General features: G+C 46.6%; 1 protein-coding gene across 1 annotated transcript in view; it reads left to right on the top strand.

Moving 5' to 3' along the window:
• Nucleotides 1-10013, top strand: part of UBA3 (ubiquitin like modifier activating enzyme 3) — a 71454-nt gene extending 61441 nt beyond the window's left edge. The window contains exons 16-18 of the mRNA XM_082265575.1: nt 523-586; nt 6586-6640; nt 9279-10013. Of these exons, the coding sequence (XP_082121701.1) occupies nt 523-586; nt 6586-6640; nt 9279-9367 (208 nt within the window). The 3' untranslated portion in view covers nt 9368-10013. The remainder of the gene's footprint in view (nt 1-522; nt 587-6585; nt 6641-9278) is intronic.
• The last annotated feature ends 14675 nt before the right edge of the window (nt 10014-24688 follow it).

Here is a 24688-nt window from a genome sequence, read left to right as displayed (position 1 = left end):
TATTTAGACAATATTTGCTTATGTTGGAGTTCAGCTTTAGGGCCCTTTCACACTAATCAGTTTTTCTCCCGTTTTTGCCTTACCAAAAGCTAAAGAAAATGAATGACCATTAAATCCTATCGAACTCTTCACACCAGTCAGTTGCTTTTTAAAAGTCCAGCATGCTGCATTTTTTGTGCATGTTTGCTGCGGTAACAAAAAAATGCACTTCCCCATTGAAACTAATAGAAAATAAAAATATTTGATGCGATTTTTGAGTCACATGCATTTTTACTGTGTTTTTGCAATGGCTCATTATGAAAGCAGCCTAAAAAACTCCAGGCTCCATGTTGTGCTGGTAATGTGGTCAAGACCTTAAAGCTAAAGCCACCGCCCCCTTGACCCCACTTCGCCTACTTCCAACCCCCTCGTCTCTGACACCCCTGCACATATGGCAAGTTTGTATTTTGCTATAAGCATCTGCCACTTATTTTAGGTGACTGATCTCTGATAACTCTTTCTTGAATGAATGTTTTTCTGCAGACAAATGAGGTCTCCTGCTATCACAGCAACACTGGATGGGAAGAATAAGACACTTTATTTACAGGTAAGAAGATTGTAGTAGGAGGTCATTTGCTACCTATCTTATTAGTCTGCATACATCTGGATCCATGTAGATTCTCTATAGCCCTAGGCAAGCCCATAGCGGTTCTTAAACCTTTTGAGTCATGGATCTTTTTAAGAATCTGATGAAAGATATGGAGCTCCTCAACAGGAATATTCACATAAAAGCAACTTTGCATGCAATGAATATTTGTACTCCAATTGTCTCATGCATATATGACATACACAAAGTTTAAATAAAGTAAACCATCTTCATGAAAAAAAAAAAAAAAATCCTTTTCATGAAAAAAGCAAAGGTAATGACCACTCATTTCAAAAATGAAATGCAATCCTCTTATACAAATTAAACAAAACTATTTTACTTCTGCTCAAATCTACTACTACTACTACTAGAAAATGAGAATTAGCACTTGCCTTTATGGATAACAAAAATTAGTCAGTCAGTGCAGCTTCATTTTTCAACATTACTAAACAGGGATTTTTTTTTAGAAATAATTTATTTCAACCAGCCCTGAAGAAGACGAAGAAAGTTGAAACACGTTGGGATAGCATTCACGCATTAGGGGCCCTGCATGTCCCCTTAGGTGGTTTGATGAGCCTGATGACTATTATGTGATCTTTTATCATGTATGGATGATTTAATCTTCACGTTGAATCATTGTACAATACAATGTATGTATTTTATTTTGTAACTTTTTGTGGTGCCTAAAAAATCCATATCCATGATACAGTTTTTCTTGCCATTATGAAGTTGGCAGTTGTGCAGAGAAGGATGATACAAATTTAAATGGTAAACCTAGGCCAACAGTGAATGATCAGATGCTTAGCGGTTGGCACTGTAGGCTGTGTCAGGGCAGGGGCGAATCCGGGGGGTAGGGGGATGGGGGGGGCGGGGGTCAATGGGGCAAAAAAATCTTACGGACTCCCCTGTCTCTCTGTCACATTCAGAATCAGCAGCAGGCCAGCAGCGGTGCCTAAGAAAGACCCTCTTGTTGATGCCGCGCCGTTAGCCTGGCCTCTACTGCCCGCTGCACTGGTTGCTATCGCCTGGCGTCTAGCGACCAGTGACACAGGCTCCAGCTCTGCGTGAGTGAGGGGAGAGAACTGTGCCTGCCAGTTTCTGTGCATGTGAAGGAATGTCCACTTTAACATTCATGGCTCACAACAATGGGCTTACTGCAGGCATGAATAAATAGGGACCCACAAAGCTGAAATAGGAGAAATATGTCCTATCAATATTTGGAAAATTTATGATGTGACTCTCATATTGAAAAGGAGACCACTGTTCTTTTTGTACATAAAAAGTATTCATGTTCCAGAATTATTAATTGCAACTGTAAGAAAGCGTTAAAACCTGATGTGAGACTTTTCTGCATCTCTAAGCCCATGTGATGGCGGCCTTACAGGTCTTGTCCCTCTGCAGCCTGGGATTGGACAGTAAAAGGAGAAGCAGCACACTGATGAGCTCATCTTTCTGTTGCTCTGCTCTCTCCTCCTATCAGTATGCTCCTTGCACTACAACACACCTGTTTAGTTCCTTTGCTGTTTATTCTTCCTCTCTGAGCTCTGCTGTACAAAGGAGTGCAAAAGGCTCACAATTAAAGTAGACGTTTAAAATATACAACATCTCACCTTTTAAATGCTGCCTCACAATGGCTCTATATTGCACTGCACACAGTGTCACGGTTTTAAACAAGGTTAGGACTGTATGATACGTTAAATACAGTTCTGTAAGCAACCCCTTATTTTCTGGCAGTGCCCCTCCCGAGACTAGAATCTGGAGCCACCCGTGTCAGGGTGCGTTTTCCTCATTTCTTTCAATGGAAAACTGTTGATTTGGACAAGGGTTTTTAACAAACTTTTTTCTCTTAATAAATGAAATCATCATTTAAAAACTGCATTTTGGATTTACTCAGGTTCTTTGTGTAATATTAAAACTTGATAATTTGAATCATTTAAGTGTGACAAATATGTAAAAAATAAAAAAAAAAAAATCAAGAAGGGGCAAATGCTTTTCTCTTTCGTTCATTGATGGACACCACGCTCCATAGTCAGAACCACAGGGTTATATCGCCCCTACAAGAGTAGGACACTTGGCAGAAAAAGACTTGGCTACCCCTTTAGGCAGTCCTAGCTGGTATACATCCCCCTCTCTGCTATTGACCTTCAGCTTTTTTTTTTTTTCTCTGCCTAGTCAGGAGTAAGGACCTATCTCCCTCCCGGGATCTTTTTGCTTTTTGCTGGTGGGTTCCACTTTTAATGTATGAAGTCTCAGAAGCATGTTTCCTCACCTGACCCCCCCTCTCGGAAGCAGCCAGTCCCTCTTGGTCCCAGCCCTCTATTGATGCACTGACAGCGGTCCTGGAGTCTTTTTTGTTACCCGGGTGGAGGTGGCCTTTTGGCGGCGGGTTAGAAGAAAGCGCCTCCCACCCTCCCCTGCCTCATCTGTCTCATCAGATCCTGAATCTGGCTCTGCCGCCGCAGATGTGGCCCACCCTGCAGGGCTTGCCATGCTCCCTGATCTGTTACTTAAGATGATTCCTCCACAGCTGTGGCTGCGCACGAGAAGGAGCTTGTTGACGCACAGATTACATCTGTGGGGGAGACTTTGAAGATGGGAGGATGCAGCTGAAGTTGCTGTGGAGGTGGCTGTCCCTTTTGGCACTTACAAGCCATCTCACATGGCAAAAGTGTTTCCTATTTTGACAAGTTTGTCTACAAAAACTGGGAGCGCCCAAAATGTCCCTTTGTGGTTCCTAAACGCTTTGCGGCGAGGTACTCCTTATAAGAGTCACTTCTAAAGAAGTGGACTGTCCCAGCAGTGGGGGACCCTCTGTCTCCAGGTTAAACAAGGCGACCATTGATTCCGGGAGAGGAATCCCCGGCCTTCATAGATCCGGCTGACAGAAAGACGCAGTCTGTGGCCCACAATATGTTCACTATTGCTGGTTGGGCGCCGAGTCCGGTTCTGGCCATTGCCCAGGTTTCGCAAACACTGACTGACTGGACTAAACTTTTGCGCCATGATTCCCCCCTGCCTTTGTTGAGTTGTGGACCTGTTGGTGTCTCAGCTCGACAGAAAGGTACAGAGGTTTGTGGCAAGGTCACAGGATCCTCTGGCAGATGCCACAGATGCTCTGGTGGCCCCATGAGGCCAGTTTCGTCTGATTTACGTTTTCCCTCCTCTGAAGCTTCTGCGTAGGATCAATGTAGAGGGAATTCAGGTCAATTTGATGGCCCCGGTCTTGGTACGTCGACCTAGTGCAATTGGTCGCCGACATCCCTGTTGACTGCCTCTCAGGGAGGACCTGCTGTCTCAAGGGCTGATCTTCCATCCTGCTTTACAATCGCTGGCTTTGACGGCCTTGCTTTTAAAAGCCAGGTGCTGAAGAATAGAGATTTGCCTGGGTCGGTGACTCTAGCCTTCAGCAGTGTCGGGAGGTCTACCTCTAGAAATATTTACCATCATACATGGAAAAGCGTACATTTCATTGTGTGAGTGGATCGATGTTCACCCTCGTTCCTTTTCGGTGGCTCAGATTTTGTGGTGTTGAGCAGAAGTTGGCCTTGAGCACTATCAAGGGCCAGTTGTCTGCCTTGGCGGTCTTCTTTCAGCGACCCTTGGCCACGCATTCCTTGGTGCTTACTTTCATTCAAGGGGCTCGACACCTCTGCCGGTGCAATCTCTACCACCGTTGGATTTGAACCTGGTGTACTCAGTTCTCCAGAAACCTCCCTTTGAAAATATCCAGGAGATTCCTCTGCTTATGCTGTCTCAGAAGGTGGCTTTATTGGTGGCTATCGCCCCTGCTTCCAGGGTGTCTGAACTGGCGGAGTTATCTTGTCGTACCCCCTACTTGGTGGTCCACAAAGATGAGGTGGTTTTTCATCCGCGTCCATCCTTCCTACCTAAAGTGGTCTCTGACTTCCATTCGAATCAAAACATTGTGTTGCCTTCTTTGTGGCCCAGGTAGGCCCACTCATCCTAAGGAATTTGCATTTCATGCCCTAGATGTGGTTGGGTCGTTTCGAGTGTATCGAGCAGCCACTGAGTTTTTTCCGAGGTCAGACTCTAACTTTTTGTGTACACGGATGGACCAAAAAAGGGCTGTTTGCTTCTTCTGCTACCATTTCCAGATGGATCAGACAGATGGTAACTCAGGCCTATTCCATCAAGGGTCAGGTTCCTACTTTCCCTGTAACAGTGCACTCTACTTGGGCGCTTAGTGTTTCTTGGGCATTTCATCATCAGGCGTCAGTGGCGCAGGTTTTCAAGGCCACCACTTGGTTGTCGGTGCCCCCTTTACAAAATTCAACAAGTGGATGATTTGGCATTTGCCCAGGGGCGTGGCCAGACGACGAACCCTATTGTGGATTACAACAGTTGAAGGACTTCCGGGACTACCTGATTTGACGTGGAGTCATGTTGAAGTGGGAATGGAGGCCCTGATACTGCTTTATACTATGTGATGAGCGTGTTTTTACTACACTACAAGTGAGTGCAATGTATGAGCATTTTGTTTAATAAAGGCTATCAGACATATTGCACTAGGGAAGCTATCTCTTTTGTTTTCCATGACACTTGGGAGAAACAGTGAAAAGAGTGCCACTGCATTGGAGTGTAAAGACCGTTTGCTTACTTCTGACCTGTCCTATGGCTACATTGGGATGTGTTATTAACATGCGAAGTGAGCTCATTTATGAGAATAAGTGAGCATGTGCATCCGGTGAGTGGCCACTTCTTACTTCCCCTTGCACTTGGTGGTGGACCTGTGGTGACCCTATCAGATAACACGAAGTTTTGGTGTATCCCTATCATATACCTAAGAACTGTCGTTATCCATATACGAGTACTTCATGGTGACTGAAGATTGGGGAAAAGGAGATTGATGTGTAATTTTATCCACCATTAGACCTATGGGACTATTTGATTAGAGACTGTGAGGACTGATATTAACCACACTAACAGTGTGGCGGACATTCATAGTCTTAGGGACCTTTTTAGATTGTTCCAGCGCTACTACCATTTCTCTACAAAGTCTTTTTTCTGCCTAGTGTCCTACTCCTGTAGGGATCGATATAACTTTATGGTTCTGAATATGGAGCGCTGTGTCCGTCAAGAACTCGGAGATATGGATTTTAGGGTAATTACAAAATCCTGTTTTTCACAGCACTGTGCTACCCAGGGTATAGGCAGGCTAGCTCTGTGTACTGGTGGGGGTTATCTTACTGCTAACAAGGATACTGGAAATCGGTATTCCATGATCTCCGTGCACTAAACACGGAATGGGATAAATTACAACAGCCTTTCTAAACCTCTTTACATTGAAAGAACCCTTGAAATGAAAATCCGCTTTCAGAGAGAACCTCGGGTAATATTTACTTTATCTACACATAGTACACAGTATATTATTTTAAACAGTAAGTTGTAGATATAAGAATAAAATGTAATGTGATTTCACCCAGCATATTTGATACCCTGGTCTGCTCTAAAATTACTTTTAATTACTTTTAATAATAGTGAAAACTAATAATAAAATAAATACCCAGAATATAAATACAGACAATGAACTGTCTAGAATTTCCTCACATTGTGATTAGTGAAATAATGCCTTTAGATTGTCATTCAGTAAAAAAAGGGACTCTCTACAGTGATGGTCAGAGCAGGAAGGAATTCTTTGATGGGTGGTCAATGAAATGCTCCCTTACATTGGTAGTTGGAGTAAGGCCTCATTTTACAAGTTTACTTTATGGAGATGGGGCATCTTAGTTTGTTAGTCATTGGTAATAATGCTCCCCCTACAGATAGCTAAAACGATTGTTGGTGTCAGTGCTTACTTATTAGAGAGGCAGAAACTGCTCATTACTCATGGAACCCCTAAGCAATCTTTGGTTGAGAAAAGCAGGAATACAAAATGACTTTTTGTCCTTTTTTATGGAAGGTGACATTATCCTTTTTGTTTCTTTTCTCTTTCTTTTCAGACTGTTGCATCTATAGAAGAAAGGACGAGGCCCAACCTTTGCAAGACTTTACTAGGTAATCTTGTTACTCGCAATAAATGTTAAGCTAGTTTTGGGGCGTGTTAATTATTATCTGCTTCAGACCTGAACGCTTCATATATGTATCCTAACAGTTGACATAACATTGTAGTTCAGTTGTAAAGCAAACCATAGGAGAAACCTGACAGATTGCTGTGCTCATTTTACATCCACAGAAGCACAATCTGGTTTATCTAATAAAGCAAAGAACAGATAGGTGTGTGCAGCTAATAACAGCCTAAGTCACCTCCCCACATAATTTGCATGAGAAACACAGAAAAGAGAAAGATTCCCACGGGGATTTAAATGGACATGGCCAGTCAAGAAGTAGGAGGAGTAAATGGCGATAGAAAAAGTGTAATTGAATAAAGATAAAATTGTGTGTGTATATATATATATATATATATATATATATATATATATATATATATATATATATATATATATATACACACACATGTAACACAATACCAAACTGTTGTAGGTTTAGCTCAGGTCTAAGGCATATGGTCAGTGTCATATGGTGAAACAACTGATCAATGGTTTCAAAATCTATGTTGATTTCTTCCTCAGGGGAAATTCAGAGCATAGCCATATTAGATCTATAGAATACAATTCTAAGTTGCAATTATTATCATGTTCAATAAAAAAACAGAGAATATAGCATGAATTTTCAGAAACTATATGAATCTATTAATATGGGATATGGAGACCGCATGCCATAAACTAGCCTCTCAAAAAGAGAGAAGGGTATTCTAGGAGCACAGGTGGAAAACGCGGACATGGGTAATTCGAGCCCATAGCTTATATGAAGCAAATACAAAATACAAAAGAAATGTGCAGCAGCCAATCAGCCATTGTTTTTCATTATTCATACTACCGGATGTTAGATGGAATGTGATTGCCTGGTACAAATCTGTTAAGTTTGCACACTGTTGTGAAATTAATTTGGTGCGCTACAATGTGTTCTGGTGTTTACATAAACAATAATAAACATTAACATGTAAACAAAGCAATAAATATGTTATCCACCAAGTGAATACAAATGCTGAACAAAAAAGTGGTCAGTGTCCATACAAGTGCTGAACAAATATAAAAATATTAGTGTCCAAAAACAAGTGCTGAACAGATTCCAATCTCTTTCCAAAGGGAATTAAAGTGTAGAAATAGTGACAAATTAAACTGGTGATGAAGTGATTCCAGCAAGATATGACAGTTTCCCACCACCTCTTGAATGTACTTCTTACCAGAGTGAAAGATAAAAAGGGCATATATGTGATAATCGTTTCCAAGAAACCTCTGATGACACCTCCAAAACTCAGGGTGAATCAGTAATACCTCCACCAAGTTAACAGGGTAGCCTCTTACCGGATATAAAGAAATGAAAGGTTTCTCCTGACACTTGCACTCGGTTTAGCATCCATAGCAATTCTTGTTAGCTTTGTTCTTTCTGGCTGACAGCAGATTTTGCACTCTCCAGTTTTAGCAAATAAACCCGTGTGAAAAGCACACTTTATAGATTCCCTGAAAATACATCTATATGTGGACAAAATTTTAGTGGGTCTGTTTATAAAGCAGTGAATGTGACTTTCACCAAACCTTTTTCCGGTGGAGAATAAATCACTGCCATTTAAAACACATGGACCCAGAATCAAATATCAAATGCACTGCGCTTCACTGGTACCAGGGCAGCTCTGAATATCCTTGCAAGCTCTGTGTGCCAAAGGCAAAGTATACTTGTGAAAATAAAGGAAGAAACAGAGTGCACTGGATAGTGAAGTTAAAACCCTTTTAAAAAAAAATTGCATTTGCAATGAAGTGTACTGATCAGGACATGCCAACAAGACAAATATAAAAGAACGAAAAGGAAAACTATGTAAGCTACATCAAGCTGGTGCAGAAGGGGGTCTGAAATTGTAAACTTGATGTTAAAACAGCCTCCACTATTCTGACAGGTTTCTTGACCATTCCTCTTTAGAGCGACTAGGTATAGCCCTGAGAGCAGGTCACTTCTTTATAAGTGCTATCTTCTAATTAAAGTGGTTTTATCTCTACTTAATACAGTGCGCGGTGTTTCTGCTTTTACATGGACCTGAAATATTTAACTGCAGAGGATGTTTGCTGAATGTCAGCTTATTTGCTTGATAAATATGCCCCTTGGTGTTTCTGCATGACATTAGCTGTTTAGACCAATGGTCCTCAACCCTGGCCTACGGGGCCCACTAACAGGCCAGATTTTAGGTATTACCTTGGGGAGATGCAGATTAGAGTACCGCAGTCACTGAGCAGCAAATGATATCACCTGGGATGTATTTCAGTTATCTTGCAAACCTGGCCTGTTAGTTGGCCCTGTAGGCCAGGGTTGAGGACCACTAGTTTAGACTATAGCATTTTGGGACATATAAAAATAGGTGCGCTGTTGGTGAATATAATAAAAGCTGCTACCAAAGAATCCAAATATGCGATTGGAATAAATAATGATGAAAAAGTGGTCTGGTGCACTAATAAATGTGACATTTATTAGCGCACCAGACCACTTTTTCATCATTTTGGGACATATGTCTGATAATTTACACCTATATCTCAATTAAAATGTGGCCTTATCCTGAAATTTTATATCTTCTTCCTCCTTTTAGAGCTCGGCCTTGTCGATGGACAGGAACTTGCAGTTGCCGATATCACGACCCCTCAAACCATCATATTTAAACTTCATTTTTCCACCTAGCTGACACAGGAGATTCCATGAAGGCACTTTTAGTTAGAATTACTTGCAGGACTGAGTAGCAAATACTGATATGGATGTGCTGTATGACAAAAATGGAAAAAGAAATCTGCAGCCAGTTGACGCCAAGTCAAGCATTGGTTTCTTACTAAGTTTATGTGGCTAATGGAAAATGCTCGTGTAACATAGCCCTCACCGAACAATTATTTATGAAAGGGAAAATTTTTAAATGTCCCCCAAGAGCATTTTAAATATACTTTTAGAAACATCTGCAATGTACAGTATTTTGATCTAATAAAGAGTACTTGTCAGCGGTGAAGCCATTTTGTTTGTAGATATACGTTGGCTAGTGATCCACTAGGAGCTAGTGACTTTTTGGCAGCTATACAAAGTTCATGCTTTCATGATGCCACAAGGGCTTAGCACAATAATAGGCTGCAGTCTCTGGCACATTTATCTGACCCACAAAATGGCTGCTGTCACGCATGCACTTCAGGTGCACTTTAGCTGCTCTGATCTGTATAAAGCCTTGTATCTTTTATGTTATGTCTTTCTTATGGCAGAAGTTACAAAAGCTGTCATTTTTTTGTCTGGTGTAAACAATATTGTAATTAGACATAATAAAAACATCTGTACCTTAAGTAATATTTATATGCTTGATATTATTAATACTTAAAAAGGTAACTCCACTTTCATTGAAAAAAATATAGCAAGTAAAATAGAAAAAATATAGCCCTTTACAATTGCTACACGAGCCATACTGTAATTTAATGTTATTAAAAATTAAGTTTCATTTTCAAACTGCAGCTGCTGTAATTTTCTGTAAAGTCAATGCACAATACACAGTAGGTGTACAGAAAGCCTACAGAAATGTAATTTCCTGCTTGTGTGAAGAACTAAGCACTAAGATACAAGTCAGGTTTTAGGCTGCTTCTGTAACAAAAATGTAATTTCCCTTTTGTTCATTTACAGACACAGCTCCTTATCATTTTAACCATTGCGTTCCACTGCCTCCTACAGGAGTAGGACACTAGGCAGAAAAAAAGTCTGGCTACGCCTATGGGCAGTCCCAGGGGTATACTCCCTCTCTGCTATAGGTGCTTAGTTTTTTTCTGCCTAGTCAGGAGTAAGGACCCAGTTCCTTGCTGGGATCTCTGGTCCTGCCATTTTTTTCTTTTTGGATAGATTTTTATTCTCCTGGTTTTTTTCCTGTGAGATCTACAATCAACTGCCGGACTGGGCGATGGACTATATAATCTGGATCCAGTGGTCACCCCAGTCTAGCCAGCGAGTGCAGACCTCAACTCCGCGCTAAGTCGGGCGTGACATAGCCTCACTGGACAAGGGCTGATCTGTGAGTTAAACGCCTTGCAAGGTCACATACGACCGGGTCTGGGCCCGAGTCACAGCGTTCCTCTTGGCTGACAGCCCCCCATTTCAATGGAGAGGAGGTTATGTGTGGAGAGGTGCTCGCCTGGTTCCTGGTATGGTAACTGTCTCCCCTCTCCCCCCAGTAGGGTTTTGGTGTAGACGTGGGCCTCTCATTGGGACCGTCGGATCCCAGGGCTCCCCTCCTTCCCGTTAGGCACCCCCCTTATGATGGTCCCTGTGGGGGGGGGGGGGCTGTACCTGGTGGGGGCTCCTGCCAGGGGCCTCCCTTTCTGCCTGTCCTGTTTTCTAAGGCCTAGAGATCCATCTTGGGTCCCTGGGAGCCTCGTGGTGCTGCGCGGGGCCACCATTTTGCTGTAGCTTGTGTGCTAAATGCACGGCAGCCATGTTTGTGTAGTGAGGCAGCCATTTTGCAGTGGTTTACCATTGAAAATAGCGGGAGCCATGACAGTGGAGCCCTATGGGTGGCGATCCTCATCCTCTGGTGCTGACTCCTGGATCTTTTCACTTTCTGATCGCCGCACGTGGAGTGCAGATTATCCTGGTGGCTGCATGTGCCTGTTTCTGCTGGGTGGTGAGTCTGGTTGGGTCCTCTCCCTCCCTACTGAGGATCTATTAGGTGTTCTGTTACTGGTGACCGAGTGGTGCTGCCGGAGCAGTGGGGGTGTCCCTTAGCAGTGTTTTTATACCTTTTTTTGTGGGGTCCCCCTATTGACTCATGGAGCCTTTGGAGCACATTTGCCCACCTGATCCCCTCTCGGAGGCTGCGGGGCCCTCCGGGTCCAGACCATCCATCGATGCACTAGCTGCAGTCCTGGAGTCCTTTGTGTCCCGAGTGGATGTGGTTTTTGGGCGAAGGGCTAGCAAAAAGAGCCCCCCGCCTTCCCCCGCCTCATCTGTCTCCTCAGATCCTTAATCTGATTCGGCCACCATGGACGTTGTTCACTCTGCTGGGTCTGCTACCAGTTTTCAGATAGTGAGGATGATTCCTCCACTCCTGTAGTCACACACGAAAAGGCGCTGGTGGATGCACTGATTGTATCTGTGCGTGAGACCTTAAAAATTAAGGATGTAGCTGAAGCTGCGACAAAAGCGTTAGTTCCCTTTGGCACTCACAAGCCATCCAGAGTGGCAAAGATGTTTCCTTTTTTGACAGAATTGTTGCTAAAGAGTGGCTGACAGGAAGGCGGAGGCTGTGGCCCGCAATATGTACACTGGGGGGGGGCTGGCTCAGCACCGAGGCCGGTATTTACCATTTCACTATTGTCGCAAACTCTGACCGAGTGGGCTAAGCTTTTACGCTGTGATCTGTAGGGGGTGCAGCTCCCCCCTGCTTTTGCTGAGCTGGCGGACCAATTGGTCCAGGGGCTACAGTTTATCTGTGATGACGCTCCCCTAGTCGCAAGGCTCTCTTTCAGCAGTGGTCTTTCGGTGTATTTTTTGGCTCAAATCCTGGTCTGCGGAGCACACTTCTAAAAAGGCCTTGACTGATCTTCCTTTTCAAGAAGATCACCTGTTTGGAGCTACCCTGGATGACATCATTAGGGACCTCACAGGGGGAAGAGTACCTTCTTCCGCAGGCTAGCAAGGGCAAGGACCCTCGTCGTGGGCCATCCTCCTCGGCTCAAAAGACGTTTTTTCTCCTCCCTCAGGTGCGACTAACAAGGGGTCAAAGCCTTTCAGGGCCGCCTCTGGTGAATCCAAGCGAACTTGGTCTGGCAAGTCGAGAGTGGGCTTCTCCAGACCTGCGGAAATGTCTCCTTGAGCATGAAGGCGCGCCCTCACCCGTATCTAGGGTGGGGGGACGTCTTTGCTGGTTTCCGGTCCCGTGGACTTCCCTGGTACAAGACAAGTGGGTCCACAAAGTCATATGGTCCGGCTACAAGATCGAGTTTCGCTCTTACCCCCCGGCAAGGTTCTTTCCTTCCAACTTGCACCCGTCCCCCAGACTGCTTACAGGGTCAGTTTAGGACGGTGCAAGACCTGTTACTTCAAGGGATGATTGTCCCGGTTCTGACATTGAAACATTTTCAAGGTTTTTACTTAAACCTGTTTACAGTTCCCAGGAAGGAAGGCAAGGTGCGTCCAATCATGGACCTCAAGGCGCTAAACTACTTTGTGCGGGTGCAGAAGTTCAGAATGGAGTCCATTCGCATGTAGGTGGCATCCCTGCATCAGGGATTTTTTTTGCCTCAATCGACATCAAGGATGCTTGCCTTCACATTCCAGTATGTGCTGGTCACCAGCGCTTCCTCCGCTTTGCCGTGGGAGAAGAACATTATCAGTTTGTGGCGCTACCCTTTGGTATCGCCTCTGCTCCTCAGGTCTTCACAAAACTGTTAGCCCCGGTGCTAGCATTGTTACGCCAACGGGGGATCGCGGTACTGGGCTACTTGGGCGACCTCCTTCTACAAGCCGTGTCTCCTACTGCTCTGGTGGAAAACCTGGAGATCACCATAGGAACTCTGAGGTAGTTTGGCTGGATTCTTAGTTTTCAGAAGTCTGCTCTGGTTCCGTCCACAAAGCTGGACTATCTAAGTCTGACTCTGGACTCGGCCTTACCCAGAGTGCACCTTCCTCTGGACAAACTCCAGAAACTGCAGGCTGCAATCAGTCTCCTACTGTCCAGCAGATGGTCATCTCTCCGGACTTGCATGCGGGCGCTGGGCCTGATGTCTACCTTCAAGGGGGTTCCGTTTGCATCGTTCCATACGAGGTCCCTGAAAGGGAGATTCTTGGCAAATGGGACAAGAATCCGCAATCTCTGGACAATCGGATCCAGCCGAGCTGGGGAACAAGAGAGTCCCTGATATTGTGGCTTCGTTCTCCGGCGCTGCAGCTGGAAAAAATCTTTCCTCCCCTTGTATTGGACAGTGGTCACCATGGATGCCAGCCTGTTCGCCTGAGGAGGCGTCCTCAGCACAAATTCTGCTCAGGGGGTCTGGTCACTGGAAGAGTCCAGACTACCGATCAATGTGTTGGAATTCCGAGCGATCAGACTGTGCCTGGAACATTGGAGGGATGTCCAATGCGCATTCAATCGGATAATGCCGTGGCTTATGTCAATCACCGGGGGGGCACAATAAGTGTCCTGGTGCCCCTGGTAGTAGCCAAGATTCTCAGGTGGGCAGAACGGTTTGTTATAGTCCTCTCTGCCATACACATTCTTGGGATAGAAAACTGGCAGACGGGACTCCCCCAGTCGGCAGGCGTTGGACCAAGGGAAGTGGTCTCTTCATCCGGAGGTGTTTTATTAGTTGTGTCTACGGTGAGGCATCCCCAAGGTGGATCTGTTGGTGTCTCGGCTCAACAGAAAGGTGCAGAGGTTGGTGGCTCGGCCACGGGATCGTCTGGCGGATGCCACAGACGTGCTGTTGGCCCCGTGGGCTCAGTATAATCTGATTTATGCCTTCCCTCCTCTCAAGCTTCTGCCAAGACTTCTACGCAGGATCGAGGCATAAGGGATTCCAATCATCTTAGTGGCCCTGGACTGGCCTCGCTGGGCTTGGTACCACGGTGTGGTGGGGCTGGTCGCCAACATTCCTTGGAAGCTTCCTCTAGGAAGGATCTGCCTTCTCAAGGACGAAAGCGTTGATTCCTTTTGGCACTCACAAGCCATCCTGTTGCCGCCTTGGGACCTCAATTTGGTGCTCTCAGTCCTCCAGATGCCTCCTTTTGAGAATCTTCGGGAGATTTACCTGCTTACGCTGTCCCAGAAGGTGGCCTTTTTGGTAGCTATCACCTCTGCGCGTCGGTTGTCAGAATTGGTGGTGTTATCCTGCCATTCACCTTACTTGATGGTTCACAGAGGTAAGGTGGTTCTTTGCCCCTGTCCGTCGTTCCTTCCAAAGTTTGTCTCTGGTTTTCATTTAAATTAAGACATTGTGTTGCCTTCCCTGTGACCCAGGCCAAAACATCCAAAGGAAATTGCCTTGCATGCCTTGAATGTGGTCTGGGCAATTAGGGTGTACCTGGCAGCTGCGTGGTCTTTTATGAAGTCAGACTCACTTATTTTTGCTCACGGATGGGCCTCGGAAAGGGTTGTCCGCTTCCTCTGCGAACATTTCCAGATAGATCAGACAGACTGAGATTCGGGCCTATTCCCTCAAGGGTCAGGTTCCTCCTTTCCCTGTCAAGGTGCTCTCTACTCGGGCGATCAGTGCCTCCTGGGCCTTCCATCGTCAGGCGTCAGAGACGCACGTTTGCAAGGCGGCCACCTGGTCATCTGTGCACACTTTCACAAAGTTCTATAAAGTGGATTTATTGCCATTTGCGAGTGCTTACTTTTTGCCGCGAGTTTTTGCAGGCTGCTGTTTAGACTACCTAGTCCACTTTGAGGGTGTATTGTTATTTTCAGGTGGGCTCCAGTTGTTTTGGTTCAGCTCCTGTTTACCTGGTTGGCTATAGTTTAGCCTTGGAAATTTTCTTTTTTTGCTGTTCCCACTCTTCATGTTTAACACTGCTTTGGGTCATGCCAATGGTTAAGAAGATCAGGAGCTGTGTCCGTCAGTGAACGTAAGAGAAAATTGGATTTTTGACTTACCGTAAAATCCATTTCTCTGATCATTAACGGACACAGCACCTACTCCTTTGTGGAGTTGTAATTCTTCTGACACTGCATGAAACTAAACTGAGTACCTATAGCAGAGAGAGGGAGTATACCCCTGGGACTGCCCATAGGCGTAGCCAGACTTTTTTTTTTATGCCTAGTGTCCTACTCCTGTAGGGGGCAGTATAACCCAATGGTTAAGAAGATCAGGAGATGTGTCCGTCAATGAACATCAGAGAAATGGATTTTACGGTAAATGTCAAAAATTCAATTTCTCTTTCGTTCATTGACGGACACAGCTCCTGATCTTCTTAACCATTGGCATGACCCAAAGCAGTGTTAAACGTTCATCGATGGCCACAATGCTCCATAAATCATAACTAGTGGGTTATATTGCCTCCTTCAGGTGTAAGACTAGGCAGAACAAAAACACCTGGCTACGCCCATGGGCCGTCCTCAGCTTGGTATATAACCCCCCCCCCCCTCTCTAGGTAATCGGTTTTAATTTGTCTAGTCAGGAGTAAGGACCTAGGCTCCTATCTGGGATCTCTGGTCCTAGCAATTTTTTTTTTCCTTCCTTACATCTTTTTTGTTTTTTCTCTCGGGAGATCTACAATCAACTGCCAGGCTGGGCGATGGGCTGGATAATCTAGATCCAGTGGTCCCCCCCCCCCCCCCCAGACAGTGAGCGCGTGCAGACCGCAGCTACGCGCTAGGTCGGCCGCGACATAGCGTCACGGACAGAGGCTGGCTTGCGAATTAAATTTCTTGCAGGGTCGCATTCGACCGGGCTTGGGTCTGAGTCGCAGCGGTCCCTTGGCCGATAACTCCCTTACTTTGGTAGTGAGGATTCTGTCTGGAGCGTTACCTGCACCATTGAAGGGTAAGTACAGTCCCCCCCTCTCCCCTTTTGGCGGATGTTTTTGGGGTGGACACGGGTAACCTCCAGGGACGGTCAAACCTGCCTGCAGTTTTCCTCTTCTCATCCTTAAAAATCGATCAGTGAGCTGGGCTTCCCCTGCTCCCTTTCCCACCTGTCTGGACCTGGAGTCTGGTGGGGGTCCCAGGGCAGAGGATGCAGCGGAGACCTCTGGGGTCTCCCCCACGATCTCCCCCACTATCCCTATTCTGTAAGGGTCCTGGGATAGTGTGTCCTGCCCTGATAGTCTGGAGGGGTCCCAGTGTAGGAGACCCTTAGCTGCATGCCCCACTGTTTGCAGTGTGGGTATAGTGCAGAAGGGGTCCCAGTGCAGAGTGCGCAGCGGAGTCTCCCCTAAAGTGTGTCCTACCTTCAGGAGGGGCTCTCCTTGCAGAGGGTGCAGCGTTGCAGAGGGCAAAGGGAAGATCCTGGCAGCATTCTGTAGCTGACTGAGGCCATTTTCCCTTAGTCTTGCTGGGCTCCGGTTGGCAGCCATGTTTGTGTAGCCAGATAATGTCGGGCCATTTTCCGTAGTCCGAGAGATGCTGGCGACAACAGAAGCCTCGTGGGGATGCCGAAGCTCCTCTTCCTCCTCAGTTTCTTCTCCTGTGCTTGGGACATATGAACAAAGATGGCATCCATGGTGATGCTGGGTCCGAATTCTCTGCATTCCTCCGATCGGTAGGATGAGTCCTTGGGGGCCCCTGTTATCTCCCTCTCTGCTGATAGGTACCCTGAGCCTTGGGAGGGGGGGGGGATCCTTTAGTGGTGGCAAAAGATAGTTTTTGTACTGCAAGGTATTTCTTTCCTTATGGAGCCTCAGGGTCACATCTCCCCCACTGACCCCCCTCATGGAGGTGGCAGGTCCCTCGGAAACCCAGCTTCCCATGGTTGCACTTATGGTGGTCCTGCAGTCCTTAGTGTCCCGGGTGGAAGTGGCGTGAGGGCAAAAGCCCAGGAAGAAGCACCCCCCGCCTTTCCCTGCTCAGTCTGTCTCATCTGATTCTGAGCCTGATGCCGCTGTGGACGCTGCCTGTCCAGGGGGGCTTAATATAACACCCCCAGATCCATCCGATAGTGAGGATGATTCCTCCATTATCGCAGCAGCGAATTAAAAAGGGAGAAGCACTTATCACTGCAGTGCATGGGACTTTAAAAATAGAGGATGCGGCTGATGTAGCCACGGACGTGGCTGTGTCTTTTGGTACGTATAAGTCACCTTGCACTCCAAAGTTGTTTCCTTATGTGCCTTAATTTGACAGGTTTTCCTGTAAGGAATGGGAACAACCAAAATGACCCTTTGTGGTCCCCAAATGTTTTGCTGTACGTTACCATTTTGAGGAGCAACTTTTAAAAAAGTGGACTAGTCCACCAGTGGTCAACCCTTCTGTTTCCTGGTTGAACAAAGCTACTATGATCCTAGTAGCGGAATCCCTGTCCTTTTAAGGACCTGGCTGACAGGAGGCTGTGGCACACAGCATGTTTACTATGGCTGGTTCGACATTGCGGCCAGTCTTTGCCACAGCCCTGGTGTCTCAGACCCTAACTGATTGGTCCAAGCTTTTGCGCCAGTGCCTGGGGGGTTAGCAGGTCCCTGCTGCTTATGTTGATTTAGCGGACCAGTTTGTCCATGAGCTGCAGTTTATTTGTGAACAGCTTTGAATACAGCTCCTGTGCTCTCCAAACTTTCTGTTTCAGTGGTGGTTATTAGGCGCATGCTGCGGCTTAAGAATTGGTCCCCGAAATACAAAAATACTGGAAAGAAATAATTCATTGGATTACGCACATAACCAATACACAACTTAAACTTAATGCAGCTTGTTGCTTACTTCATATAAATGACTATTCATACAAAAAATATAAGAAATCCTTGGTCAGACATTTTCTGAATGCGGCAAAAGCCATCATTCCATTACACTGGAATTCAAAGCAGATCCCAACAGTTAAAAATTGGCTGCTGAAAATAAAAGCTATCCATGATATGGAAGAAACATTAGCCATCAAAAAATAATCTCGTTTTCATTCCACGATCTATGGAGTCCCTGGGTCCTTTTCACTTTATCCTCTCCATATGAGAACCTTATAAATTCCTAAATGTACCTAAGATTAAAGATACGTCAATAACAACTTTAAGTCCTAAGTTTTTTTTTTTTTTTTCTTCTCTTTCCTCCTTTTCTTCCCTCTTTCCACCCTCTACCTTGTCAACTCTTCTATTCACCTTAATCTCACAAATTCCCAGTCCCTAGATATAGACATTCTACAACACTATTGCACTCATAAAGGAACTTTTACACCATGATCCTATGGCATAATTGCTTAAAAAGTTGATTGCGAGAAGCTATGTTTATTTTTGGCGTATCTAATATAAGGACTGGAACTATCCTTTGTTTGTTACCAATATGTTTATCATACTTTTACTTGTTCAATAAACTTTTATTGTGAAACAAAAAAATTGTTCCGCAGACCAAGCCTCCAAGAAAGCTCTCATTGATCTGCCCTTTCAAGGTGATCGACTGTTTTGGGCTACCCTGGATGACATCATTAAGGGTATTACGGGGGGGAAGAGTACCTTCTTGCCATAGTCTAGGGAAGGAGCCTCAACGCAGACGGGGGCCCTCCTTCGTAGGATATAGAAAATTATCATGTGTTTCTGGGATGGAGAATAAGGGAAATAGATCTTTAAAATCTTTCCCAGGAGGTTCCAAGCATACTTGGTCTGGTAAGCCTAGAGCTAGCTTCTCCGGACTCGCAGACAAGACCCCTTTAGCATGAAGGTCTGCCCTCACCCATTATTGGGGTGGGGGGACATCTTAACTGGTTTCCGGCCTCGTCGGCCTCCTTTATGAGCGTCAAGGGGATCCACAAAATGATTCTTTTGGTGGTACCCTGAAAGGGAGACAAGTCTTTGTGCAGATTTAATTCCTGCAAATGTTCAGGTGATGTCCGAACTGCCTAAGGTCCCCCCTATCCTTGTTCAGGGAATTGATTTACCTAGGTCTGATTCTAATTCTGACCAGGGTGGTCCTTTCTCTGGACAAAGATCAGGAACAACAGGCCGTGATTCACTGGCTGCTGTCACACACAGAATTCTCCCTCCCAATTAGCATACAGGCTCTGAGTCTAGTGGTATCCACCTTCAAGACAGTTCTGATTGCACAGTCCTACAGCAGCTCCTTTAGCAGGTTCGGCTCCACAGGAGGATACCAAGGTTTGTGGCAAAATCACGGGTTCCTCTGGCAGATGCCACAGGCGTCCAAGGGCCATGGTAAGGCCAGTATCATCCTCTGCTCAGGCTTCCTCCGCAATTCCTGCGAGGAATCAAGGGGAGGAATTCCAATCAGTCTGGTGCCCATAAATGTCACTTGGGGGCTTCCTCTCAGAGAAGACCAGTTGTCCCAAGGGCTAATCTACCATCCTGCTTTAGTCACTGGTTTTAATTGCTTAGCTATTGAAAGCCAGGCACTAAGGGATAGAGGTCTGTCTGGATCAGGGATCGCTACTATGGTGAAAGCGAGTAAGTCGTCTTCCAGCAAGATATACCATTGTAAGTGGAAAGCATACATTTCTTTGTGTGAATCAATTGGCGCTCATCCTCAATCCTTTTCTGTGGCTCATAGCTTAACCTTTCTTCAACAGGGCGTTGATCAGAAGTTGGCCTTGAGTATCATCAAAGGTCGGGTGTCTGCCCTGGCAATATTCTCTCAGCGACCCCCTAGCCAGGCACTCTTTAGTTCATACCTTCATTCAGGTGATTCGACATGTGGCTTCACCTGTACGGTCTGTTTCCGCCATGCGATTTGAATTTAGTACTTTCGGTTCTCCAGAAACCTCCGTTTGAGAATATTCGGGAGATTCCCTTGCCTATGTTATCCCAGAAGATGACATTCTTGGTGGCTATTACCTCGGCCCCCCAAGGTATCGGAATTGGCGGCATTATCCTGTCACAGTCCCTATTTAGTGGTCCATAGTAATAAAATGGTTCTTTGTCCTTGTCCATCATTCCTACCCAAAGTTGTCTCTGACTTCCATTTGATTAAGGACTTTGTGTTGCCTTCCTTGTGTTCCAAGCTGGCTCATCCCAAGGAATTTGCTTTGCATACCTTGGATGTGGTTCGTGCAATTTGGGTGTATCTGGCAGCTACTGAGTCCTTTCGGAGGTCAGACTCGCTTTTTGTGGTTACGAACAGACGAAGAAAAGGGGTGGCCGCTTCTTCGGCTACCATCTCCAGATGGATCAGACAGACCGTGATTCAGGCCTATTCCATTAAATGACAGGTTCCACCTTTCCCTGTCGCGGCGCATTCTAATCGGGCGCTGAGTGCTTCTCGGGCCTTCCGTCATCGAGCATCAATATTGCAAGTTTGCAAGGTGGCCATTTGGTAGTCGGTGCATACCTTCACAATTCTATAAGGTAGATACTTTGGCATCTGCGGATGCTTCTTTTGGCTGCAGAATTTTGCATGCTGCTGTTTAAGAGGGGCTGATCCCTCTTGAGGGGTGTTTTTCTTTAAACTTTTTTTTTTCAGACAGAGCTTATGTATTCTGGTTAAGGGCTCTTATTTTTACCCTTGAGTTATTTTCCCCACCCTTCATTTTCCTTTTGGCACTGCTTTTGGACATCCCAGTAGTTATGATTTCTGGAGCGCTATGTCGGTCGATGAACGTAAGAGAAAATGGGATTTTCTTTCGTTTATTGACAGACACAGCTCCTGATCTTCTTAACCATTGGTTTTACTGCCCCCTAGAGGAGTAGGACACTAGGCAGAATAAAAGTCTGGCTATGCCTAGGGGCAGTCCCAGGGGGTATACTTCCTCTCTCTGCTATAGGTACTCAGTTTTTTTTTTCTGCCTGGTCAGGAGTAAGGACCTAGTTCCTTGCTGGGATCTCTGGTCCTGGGAATTTTTTCTTTTTAGATAGATTTTTTTCCTCCTGTTTTTTTCCTGTGAGTTCTACAATTAACTGCCAGACTGGGCGATGGGATGGATAATCTAGATCCAGTAGTCACCCCAGTCTGGCCAGCGAGCGGGCACAGACCTCAGCTCTGTGCTAGGTCAGCCGCAACATAGTCCCACCAGATGGGGGCTGGGCTGCCACTTAAACTCCTCATGAGGTCGCAAACCTCTGGGTCTTGGCCAGAGTCGCAGCGTTCCTTCTGGAAGACAGACCCCCATTTTGATGGAGAACAGGTTCTGTCTGGATGGGTGCCCGCCTGGTTCCTGGTATCATAAGTGACTGTCCCCCCTCTCCCCACTAGAGGGTTTTGGGGTGGATGTGGGCCCCTCCATGGGACGGTCGAATTCTCCTACTTCCCGTTAGCCACCCCCCTCATTGGTCTGGTGGTCCTGGGCCATATTGCCCCCCCTTTCTTTGACACTGGCGCTGTGGGGTGGCCTGGTCCAACGCCTGGGGTGGGGGCAGGGTGCTGTGCTGGTGATGAAGGGGTGCGCCACCCGCAATCAGGGGGGGGGGGTTGTACCTGGTGGGGGCTCCTGCCAAGGTCCCCCCTTGCTGCCTTGTTTTCTGAAGCATGGGGATCCCTCCTGGTGCCACGCGGGGCCACCATTATGCTGTAGCCTGTCTGTTCAATGCACGGCGTCCATGTTTGTTTAGTATGGCAGCCATTTTGCAGTGGTTCACCATTGAAAATAGCGGCGGCCTATGAGGAGTCCCTGCCTAAAAAGTGGACTGTTCCACTGGTGGTGAACCCTCCGGTCTCCAGAATGAACAAAGAAACCATGATTCTGTTTGATGAGTCTCCTGCCTTTAGGGACCTGGCTGACAGGAAGGGGGAGGCTGCGGCCGGAAATATGTACACCCTGGCTGGTTCGGCACTGAGGCCGGGGTCCAGGGGCTACAGTTTATTTGTGATGCCTCTTCGGATGTGGCTCCCCTAGTCGCTAGGCTCTCTGTTTCAGCAATGGTCCTTTAGCGCATTTTTTTGGCTCAAATGCTGGTTCTTCGGACCAGACTTCTAAGAAGGCCTTGACTGATCTTCCTTTTTAAGGAGATTGCCTGTTTGGAGCTACCCTGGATGACATCATTAGGGGCCTCACAGTACCTTTCTTCCGCAGGCTACTAAGGGCAAGGGCCATTCTTCTCAGCTCATAAGATGTTTTTTCGTCCCTTAGGGGCGACTGACAAGGGATCAAAGCTGTTCAGGGCCGCCTCTGGTGGATCCAAGTGAACATGGTCTGGCAAGTCAAGAGCGGGCTTATCCAGACCCACGGACAAGGCTACTTCAGCGTGAAGGTGCGCCCTCACCCATATCGGGGATGGGGGGACGACTTCGCTGGTTTCCAGACCCATTGACTTCCCTGGTACAAGACATGTGAGTCCACAAAGTTTTACGGTCCGGCTACAAGATCGAGTTTTGCTCTTACCCCCCGGCAAGGTTCTTTCCTTCCAACTTGTGTCTGTCCCTGGATCGCTTACAGGGTCTGTTTGGGGAGGTACTACAAGACCTGTTACTTCAAGGGGTGATTGTCCCGGTTCCGACATCGGAACGTTTTCATTGTTTTTACACAAGCCTGTTTACAGTTCCCAGGAAGGAAGGCATGGTGCATCCAATTCTGGACATGCAGCTTCCTCTGGACAAACTCCAGAAACTGCAGGCTGCAATTCATCTCCTGCTGTCCAGCAGATGGTCATCTCTCCGGACTTGCATGCGGGTGCTGGGCCTGATGGTGTCTACCCTCGAGGAGGTTTTGTTTGCACAGTTCAATACGAGGTCCCTGCAAAGGAAGATTCTGACAAAATGGGACAGGACTCCGCAGTCTCTGGGCAATCAGATCCGGCTGGGCCGGGGAACAAAAGAGTCCTTGATATGGTGGGTTCGTTCCCCGGCACTTTGGCTGGGTAAATCCTTCCTGTCCAGCTGGGGAGGCGTCCTCTGCAATAATTTTGCTCAGGGATCTGTTCACTGGCAGAGTCAAGACTACCGATCAATGTGTTGGAACTCCGAGCGAACAGACTGTGCCTTGAACATTGGACGGATCGTCTTCAGGGTTGTCCAGTGCTCATTGAATCGGACAATGCCACGGCCGTAACTTATGTCAATCACCAGGGGGGCACAAGAAGTTTCCTGGCAGCTCTGGAGGTAGCCGGCATTCTAAGATGGGCAGAACGGTTTGTTCCGGCCCTCTCCACCGTACACATTCCCGGAGTGGAAAACTGGAAGGCGGATTACTTCAGTCGGCAGGCGTTGGACCAAGGGGAGTGCTTCCTTCATCCGGAGGAGTTTCATCAGTTGTATCTCCGGTGGGGCATTCCCGAGGTGGATCTGTTGGCGTCCCGGCTCAACAGAAAGGTGCAGAGGTTTGTGGCTTGGTTATGGGATCCTCTGCCGGACGCCACAGACGGGCCCTGGGGGGGGGGGGTCAGTATCATCTGACTTGCGCTTACCCTCCTCTCAAGCTTCTACCAATACTTCTACACACGATTGAGGCAGAAGGGATTCCAGTCATCTTAGTGGCTCCGGACTGGCCTCTCCGGGCTTGGTACTCTGATCTGGTGCGGCTGGTCGCCAAAGTTCCTTGGGGGCTTGCTCTTAGGGAGGATCTTCTCTTCCAGGGACCAATCTTCCATCCTGATTTACAGTTACAGGCTTTAATGGCTTGGCTATTGAACGCAAGTTGCTGAGATATAGGGGTTTATCTGAGTCCGTGATTCCTACCCTGTTGAAAGCTAGGAAATCTACTTCTAGGAAGATCTACCATCGAACGTGAAAGACGTACATTGCGTGGTGTGAATCTCTTGGGGTTCCTCCTCGCTCCTTCTTGTGGCTTGGATCTTAACCTTCCTTCAACGGGGGGGTTGAACAGAAATTGGCCTTGAGTACCCTCAAGGGCCAGGTGTTGGCTTTGGCGGTCTTCTTCCAATGACCTTTGGCCACACACTCCTTGGTTTGTACCTTTCTTCAGGATGTCCGACATTTGGTTTCTCCAGTGCGGGCTCTGTTGTCGACTTGGGATCTTAGTTTGGTGCTTTCAGCTCTGCAGAAGCCTCCTATTGAAAATATTTGGGAGATTTCCCTGCTTACATTGTCCCAGAAGGTGGCCTTTTTAGTGGCTCTCACTTCTGCACGCATGGTGTCGGAACTAGCGGCGTTATCCTCTCGTTCACCTTACCTGGTGATTCACAGGGATAAGGTGGTTCTTCCCCCCTGTCCGTCGTTCCTTCCAAATTTTTTTTTTAACTTTCATTTGAATGAAGACATTGTGTTGTCTTCCCTGTGTCCCAGACCTAAACATCTGAAGGAAATTGCGTTGCATGCTTTGGATGTGGTCTGTGCAATTAGGGTGTACCTGGCAGCTACGGAGTCTTTCAGGAAGTCAGACTCTCTATTTGTGCTCACGGATGGACCTCGAAAAGGGTTCCACTTCCTCTGTGACCATTTCTAGTTGGATCAGACAGACGGAGGTTCAGGCCTATTCCATCAGAGGTCAGGTTCCTCCTTTCCCTGTCAAG

Source organism: Pelophylax lessonae (genome assembly GCF_965119305.1).
Source record: "Pelophylax lessonae genome assembly, chromosome: 8".
Taxonomy (NCBI): domain Eukaryota; kingdom Metazoa; phylum Chordata; class Amphibia; order Anura; family Ranidae; genus Pelophylax; species Pelophylax lessonae.
Note: the sequence above shows the minus strand (reverse complement) of the source record. Positions and strands in the feature narration are given on the sequence as shown.